This window comes from Aulonocara stuartgranti (genome assembly GCF_965226115.1).
Source record: "Aulonocara stuartgranti genome assembly, chromosome: 7".
NCBI lineage: Eukaryota > Metazoa > Chordata > Actinopteri > Cichliformes > Cichlidae > Aulonocara > Aulonocara stuartgranti.
This window is the reverse complement of record NC_138945.1, coordinates 2322098-2330430: the sequence shown is the minus strand read 5'-3', so window position 1 is coordinate 2330430 and position 8333 is coordinate 2322098. Positions and strand designations below refer to the sequence as shown.

Sequence of the window (8333 nt, the reverse complement as noted above, 5' to 3'; positions counted from 1 at the left end):
GGACAGGTAATGTTTGTCGCGCTGTTGCACACACAGCACGCTCGTTTGTTTCAGTTCGTCAGTTGCAACAAGACAGCTTACCAACGTGTACGTAATAAGCTGATACTCCTGGGTGCTACACACTACAGTGTACGCTGTACACCTACTTACTGGTTGTGTCGCATCAGTCTGTGTCTCTGAGTTAACTTGTGTTTCTCCTGCAGCTCCGGACCACTAAAAATACGCGTGCTCTTTGTGAGTAAGTAACTTGTCTTCACTATGTTCCTATATACAGTGTGGTGCAAAAGTTTGGGCAACCTTATTAATAGTCATTATTTTCCTTTATGAATCGCTGTTACAGTAAAAAAATGTCACTTGCATATATCATATAGGAGACACACGCATTGATATACACTAAATATTTATTTCATGTCTCTTTTGTTGTGTTGCCAATTTATGCACCTGCTTGATTTAGTTTAAACAGTTATTGCACACTTTCTGTAAATCCAGTGAACTTCATTTCACTTCTCAAATATCACTGTGTGTGTCTCCTATATGATATATTTAACTGACAATTTTTATTGTGACAACCAATGATTTGTACAGGAAAATAATTACTTTTCACAATGTTGCCCAAACTTTTGCATCACACTGTATTAGTATGTTTTGTCATTAGTATAATATGAAATAAATTCTACTTGTGTCAAGTCAGGTGCCAATATTTGCTGTGTAGTAGAACTGAGACATTTGTCATTATAAATGTTTATTTGAAAAAATATATAAATTCAGTAACAAAAACATTCAACATAAATATATGAAATTTAACTATTTACAGAGAGACAGGAATAAAAAGGACCCAGCTTGGAGTGGAAGAGCCTCAGGGGAGAAGGAGGAGAAAAATGAGAACATTGTTTCTGCCCTGGAGAGCTGCTGCCTCATCAGAAAACTACTGATCATTAGGGTCCAATGTTTCCAAATTTAACACACCTATGCTGTTTTCAAAAGCTAATTTATAAATTTGAAATTTCACGAATTCTCGTGTCTGAGGCGGCATGCTCTCCAGAGCAGGAACAAGGCTGAGGAGAAAATGCTCTGTTGGAGACGGGCGTGGCCTCTTTAGGGACTCAGGATGGCCAGCTCCACCGCCGATGGACCGTCCTGGGACCCGTCTCTCGCCCGCCTTCGAGCTGTCCTCCTCTGTGGGCCTGTAAAACACAGCACAAAACAACACAAAGAAATGAGAAGGAGGCTGCTACTAGATTTTCATTTTCAAAATTGAAAAAAAACAGGATATAAACAGATTGGTTGTAGATATTTAGTAAAGGTGATCACAAGGAAATCCAAGCAAGTAAAAAGCTGTCAGTGCTTGATGTTCATACCTGCGGGTGCAGCAGCAGGAGTGGAGGGACCAGGGACTGGGGAGCCAGGAGAAGCAACAGGGGAGGACTCTGCATGATTACTTGACTCTATCAAGACAATATTAAATGTTAACAGGTTGAAGACAATAATCATAGAGAATATTATATTATTATATACTTATTATTATATACAGTGGTCTCCCATTTATTGCAGCACATGAACAGTAGTCACAGTTCTTACAAGTTGATTCTCAAAGTGCAAACCTTTGTCGATTTTAAAACGTAAAAGTATTATGCCGCGCTTTTTCTCCGTCTGCGGCGCCACTTTTGTGCGCCTTTTTCGCTCCCGGTGCAGGTGTCTATTTCCGAATGAGGGTCATAGTTATGGGTGTTTTTGTGCTGTTTTTTCTATTGGACGTGATGGTTATCAAAACCAAACATGATAAGTTTGACAAGCGCAGGAGACACGACACGGAGGAGATTTGTCATTTGGGCTGCAGAATGCAATGCGCATTGTTGAAAGCTGTACGGTGCAATAAAAAAAATCAGCGAAAAGGCGAAGCGGTGACGGATGAACAGCGGGGCTACTGTATACTGTTTATTAATAAACAAAATATATTCCTGTATGACAACACGCATAAATTAACTGCCTACATTAATTCATTGTAAACATACCTTCTGACTGACACTCCCCTGCTGCCTCTTCGGGCTGTCCCTGGTCCTCGGGGGAGAAGTTCCCCACGGTCTGCACCATATTTCCGCTAGTCTCCCGCGGGGTGAGGAAGGAGTCCAGAAACCCCATGACCGCGAAGAACTTCCATCTCCTCTCCGATCCTGCTGCAGACCCACTCCTCTTCTCCTTCTCTGTCCTCTTCTCCTTATTATAGGTGTCCCTGAGGCTCTTCCACTTTCTCCTGCAGATGTCCTCTGAATAAACGCATTATCTTGTTAGCGGAAAGGTATTTGTACATCAGTGGGAAAATAGCGGGACAGTAGGTGGGCTTGCTAGCTTTTGCGCGGCTTCATCGGGTCAGTCTGAAAATTAAAAAGAAGAATTTATGAACTTACCAGGTTGTCCGATCTCCTCACTTATGTGTCTCCAAGCTAGGTCCTTTTTATTCCTGTCTCGGTAGCAGTAGCAGCTAGCATCATACAGCTCGGGGTGATTAGCCACAGCACTGATTAGCTTTTCCTCCATACTGAATGAAGAATGGAGGGCTTTGGCTGGATCTGCCCCTTTGACCAAGGTCAGAGTCACGTCACCAGGCTCCTGATTGGTTGTCGCAGCGCGATTTGACGCTGGAGTTCAGTTCTTTCAACTGAGCGGTAGACACGAAATGCGCATATGCACAAAATGCAACACAAAAACTCACGCGCCTGGCTTTTTTCGCAAGTCAAACACGCCACACGCGCTACACTGACGCGCATTTCAGGCGTTTTCGCGACGCTTCTGCTTCCGAATTTTTGCGGGACCGCAATCGTGTGTCATCGCGCTTTTCCATTGACTTTACATGTAAACCTGACGCTCGCGTCCATCGTGTTCGGTGTGAACACACTGTTAAGCACAAGACTCGCGTGCGGAGTGAAGCGGAAAAAAAGTGCGAGAGAGAGGGTGAGAGAAAGAAAAAAAAAACCCACGGCTCGCGTCGTTCACGTCAAGAGCCATTTCGTTCACAACCGACACATCACTAGTGGGAACATTTCCTGTCCTGATAGCAGTGAGCGCTTTGGTGTGGGCGAGGTGCCCACGGCAGCACTGCTGCTTGGTGAGAAGAGCGATACGCCCTTTCACATCAAAACGTTGTCATAAATAAGTCTCCAATAACACCAGAAAAAGTCACCAGATTTGTCGCTAGTTGCTTTTTAGAAAAAAAGTCACTAAAGGGCTCTGAAAACTCACTAAATAAGTAGGCAACACTGCCCCTGGTGTGTGCGCTCACAACAATCCCATATGGAAAAGAAATAGTAAAAACTTATATGATTTACTCATCAAAGTGGCCACTTTCTTATTACTTTCATATATTGTTTTAGTAAGTATCCAAAACATACAAGTTTCATTTATATAATTTTTCAAGGGATCTTATATCTGTTTTCACTCTTGTATGTAGACCGATACAAACTTTATAAGATTTATAAATATCTTTTCCATATGGGATGGCTGAGCCTAAACGGAGTCATGTGAGGATGCATTTTACCTCCACAAACAGCCAAGACGCGATTTGCATGTTTACATGTGGCAAGACAGTGAGGTGCTGTGGCAACATCACTACCCTCGTCAAACACCTCAGAGTAAATCATATCACAGAATATGACGAGCTTATGTTGAGGCGAACTGAAGCGGAGGAGAGGACAGGTGCTGCCAGGGTGAGACACACGTCTGTCGCAGAGTCCTTCAGTGCTGCAGGCAACGTGTTCAAATAGTGCACAACTTCAGGTTTTTTATTTCTATGTGATAATTCTGCATCATTAAGCTATAAGAACAAATAGTCTGATGTCCTGTAATCATTATGAAGCTATTATTATATTGTTTGTTTGCATCCATGTTTGTACACGTTGTTTTCTGGACATGTCTTATGTGTCACTGAGTTACTGAGTGTGTTTCCATATTTGTAAACATTGTTAGGCATGTCAGTTTTGCCTTACCCTTGTGTATTTGCTGGCTTTTCCTTCTGGCTTTTCTAATGTTTCTGCCAATTGTTCACAGTTGAAAAACTAGTAGTTTTGAGAAAACTTTTTTCTGCTGGCCATTTTGCTTTTCTAAAATGTCTGCTTAAGTTATTACTTTTCTGCTAAATCATAGTATTTCTGCTACTATATTACATTTCTACTAAGTTCTACTAAGAGTTTTTATTTCTAAATTATACTACTGTTCTACTGTTACACCATTTCTTCCAAGTTTTCATGTTTGTGCTAAATATGAACATTTCTGCTGAATTACAATACTTCTGCTATGTTGTTATGTTTCAAATTCAAATTTTATTTGTCACACACACACACAACACAGTATGACATGGGGGTGAAATGCTTGTAGCTGTACAATGCCCGACCATTAAATAACACAAAAACGTTTTACAGTATTTACAATTTACAGGTTACTACAAAATTTACAAATTAACTTAGAAATTTACAGTAAAAAAATGTGCAAATAGCAGAAAGAGATTATAAGGATTATAAATTATAGGAAATGTGTGGTGGTGCATGTGGTGATGTGATGTGTGGGAGAGTCCGGTCCTACACCTGGTTCAGGGTCCGAATAGCCTGGGGGAAGAAGCTCCTCCTCATTCTCTCTGTTTTGGCCTTAAGGGAGCGGAAGCGCTTCCCAGACCTCAGCAGTGAGAAGAGAGTTTCTGCTAAGTTATTACCTTTTTTCTAAGTTGTTATGCTTCTGTAAAATTATTAAAAGTTCAACTACTTTTCAAATAATGACTTCAGCTTCTTCAGCTGTTTTCAGCAGACAGCTTCAGCTTTAAAGCATCCACACAGCATTTTTGCAGGAAATGCAAATTTTTCTAGTTATAATTATGATATTTAATAAACACACACTGTATTTTAAAGAACATACATTAAGAAACCAATTGTATTAAATTTTTATTTCAAATATATTTCATTATATTTTCTGTCATCATTTTATTATAGATTAAGTGCAAGAGTTGTTAAGTGTGGATACGCAGCCCTGCCCTCCTGCACTATCAGCAGTGGGAGCAGCAGAAACCCCTCAACAGCAACATTTTACCCCATCAGGTAAAACATAGGCTATGTTTGCTTTGCCTTATTGCCACCTCACAACAGTGATATAGTATGATGCAATCCCATATTAGCAGTGTTGGGTAAGTTACTTTAAAATAGTAACTTAGTTACATTACTAGTTACTTCTCTCAAAAGTAACTCAGTTACTTCAAGTTACTCGTTACTTTCAAAGTAACTAGTTACTAGGGAAAGTAACTTTGGTTTTACTCAGAATTCTCTTGTTAATGTGTTTCTTCCATAACGTTGCCAGTCTTCTAGCTTGCTTACTTGCCACAAGTGCACTGTGCCACCTACCAATAGAAAGGATATGATAACGTGCATATTTCCACGAGAGAAATCCCACGCCTGGACCGTCATTGACTGCTGCCATGATTCTAGCCTACGTCACAGAGTCATCTGCGCCTTTTACATCCAACACAAAAACTGCAGTCGTGGTGCTTTCGATTGTACTCAGAACTCAGAAATTCTGCCTTCTGAATAGGAAGATGTAGGTAACACCAGACTGCAGATGAGCTGCATACAGGGCTGGACTGGGAAAGAAAATTGGCCCGGGCATTTTGACTAGAAACTGGCCCACCATTATAGGAAAAATCATAAAGCCTTTGAATGAAAACAAACACTGTTGTGACAGTGATGTACACTGTTTTGATGGTATATATGCATCAATCTATCAATCGTTTGTTGTAAGATTCAGATAATTATTTTTTAAAAGCTAGACATTTTAAATGAGAATAAGAAAGAAAAGTATTTCTTTGTGCCCCCCATTCCCTGTTAATGCCCTACATGCCCCCTTGGCCACACTTTGCTAGATCCGCACCTGCACAGTTACCAGCTGTCAGCTACCTAAAAAAGGATCCTGGGGTTATTTGTCTCTCAGAAACAGTTCATAACTTCCCTTCAACTCATTCATGTCACCTAAAAGGTAAACCTGTTTCTCCATCACCTGCTCAGCTCTGATGATTCAGTAAGGACATCTCCTGGTTTCATCTTCATGTTTCCCTCTCACCAGATAACCAAACCATATCATGACCAGCAGCTTTTTTTTACAGCTGTGGCTCCAGCAAACATCAGCTGATACTAGAAATTAATATTAAATAAATTCTAACAACAGCTGATCAAACGTGCTGCTGTTGTTTAGCGCGACATCCGCTGGTTTCCTCTTTCGGCGCAAAGTGGGCGATAAACAAACAAGAGAGCCGATCAGCTGATCATTGATCAGTTTCATGATTGAAGTAGAAACGGGAGAGGGAGGGGGGAGAATGAGAGAAGAAGAGGCAGCTGTGCAGCATAAAGACACAGAATAACTCCAGCTTTGTGCCTTTTTCATTGTAGCTGAATTACGGGACAAACTGTTCCTTTTCACCTCAATAAGAAACGTGTAATATTTTCTCTGAATACCAGACGGGACGGTTGGCAACTCTAATAACTTATGAACAAAATAAGGTTCAACATCATTAACTTCATAGCACCACCCAGCTGTGTAGAAACTCCGTCATGCTAGCTAGCACGCAGTACGGAAAAAGTCAGAATAACGAAAATAAACTCCACCTAAACTTGGTTCATATCTGACCCAGAGAGACTGCAGGTCATAACTTCTTACCTGAAGTTCAGTTCACACTCGGACCGGCGGCCGCCTCGGGTCTCTTTTCCTTCTGCGTCCCCTTTCCTTCATCCACCTGCTGCCTCCACCACTTGCTAATGTTACTGAATCTGTGGAAACTCCGCGATGCCACCACACGAAGTAACGAGTAACGACCCTATCTAAATCCCAGTAACGAGTAACGCGTTCCTGATTTTGGCATAATAACTAGTTACCGTGCTCGTTACCACAATAATAACGTAGTTACTGTAACGCGTTACTTAATAACGCGTTAGTCCCAACACTGCATATTAGATACTTGATGAATGTGTGTTGTTGTTATTCAGCCTGGTTCAATGTGCCCCTTTTTAACTTGAGCACCCGCCCCTTTAAACATCTCTGCATGGCCCTGACCAGGAGGGGAGAGAGACACACAAACAACGAGCGCTCCCGTCCATTATTCTTGCTAATGTGACAAGCTGCAAGCCTGCATCAACCACTTCCGTGAGTACAGAACTTTCTGGCTTTTATGGAATCGTGGTTAAACAACAGCGACGACAACAGCACGCTACACACTTTTCACCACGCCTTCATCGACAGAGACCGTGAATGCACTGGGAAGCAACATGGCGGCAGCTGGTGCCCTACAATCACCGTGAGGGCTGTTTCCCTGTGTCCCTACTACCTCCTCAGAGAATTCCCACAGCTTTTCATCATCTTGGCCCTGACAACATCAGCAATCGTTTGATCTATAGTGTTACATCATATTCTATAAGGATGTTATGTGTTTGTAGACTTCCTGCCCAGTTTGACCCATTTAGCAGACGTCAACCTGTTTAAGGCTCTGATATCTATTCTGTGTGACTTACAGCAGTTATGACATGGTCTGATTTTCTCACCCAATAAAGGAATATTTCATATATCAGTCTACTCTTCATTCTATCAGACACAGTTATCACAGCTCGTACATTTGCTTTATACACATGTATGTAAGCATTGAGCCAAATGTAATAATGCCAACGTATTAAACGAACAATATTTGTCTCTTATATATAACACATCTGTATACACACTGTCACAGATACTCGTCTTTGAGTGAAGATTTAAGGTGATAGGACATATAAACAACTGTTCAAGCTCACTGCTGTAATATATCATAATAATCTGACTATAACTTTAATATTGGCCATATTATATTTACATTACCACAGTGAGATGACTTTAGTCTCATGACCAACATCAGCTAATTGTTATTTACTAGCTAATCTTAAATGACTGTTCAGCACAGGAATGAAGCCCAACAATCATGTTTTACGGTCCTTTGGTCTCAAATGAACAAAACATGTTCTCCTTCGTTTCTGTCACACAAAGCTGTATGACACGTTTCTCGCGGTTAGTATCATGGTTGCTAGGCAACCTGAGCAGCGCGACGAAGGCAAGACCGTCCTATTTCACAAGCCTCTCACTTCCGCACTTCTCATACTTATAGTACGCACCGTGCGTAGTGCGCGTACTTCAAGCGTGCAGACCCTGAATTGGGACACAGCCTAGTGGTGCCGAGCTGGCGCACCGAGTAGTTCCTGTTACCTGCTGTGTGTCTGTTTTTACAGGTAAGCTGGGTTCCAAATAATACATATGTGATAGACAACAGTAGCAATCGAAAAGCTAGA

General features: G+C 41.4%; 1 protein-coding gene across 2 annotated transcripts in view; it reads right to left on the bottom strand.

The window, feature by feature from the left end:
• Positions 1 to 468: 468 nt before the first annotated feature.
• LOC309710575 (uncharacterized protein) overlaps positions 469 to 8333 on the bottom strand; it is an 84292-nt gene continuing 76427 nt past the window's right edge. Inside the window, exons 2-5 of one of the 2 annotated variants that reach the window (XM_082540173.1) lie at positions 2406 to 2458; positions 2013 to 2264; positions 1359 to 1445; positions 469 to 1184 (exon numbers count right to left, since the gene is read on the bottom strand). In XM_082540173.1, coding sequence (XP_082396299.1) covers positions 1096 to 1184; positions 1359 to 1445; positions 2013 to 2139 — 303 coding nt within the window. In that variant the 5' untranslated portion in view covers positions 2140 to 2264; positions 2406 to 2458 and the 3' untranslated portion in view covers positions 469 to 1095. Of the gene's footprint in view, positions 1185 to 1358; positions 1446 to 2012; positions 2459 to 8333 lie in introns of both variants that reach the window. The other variant, XM_082540174.1, reaches the window with a different exon arrangement.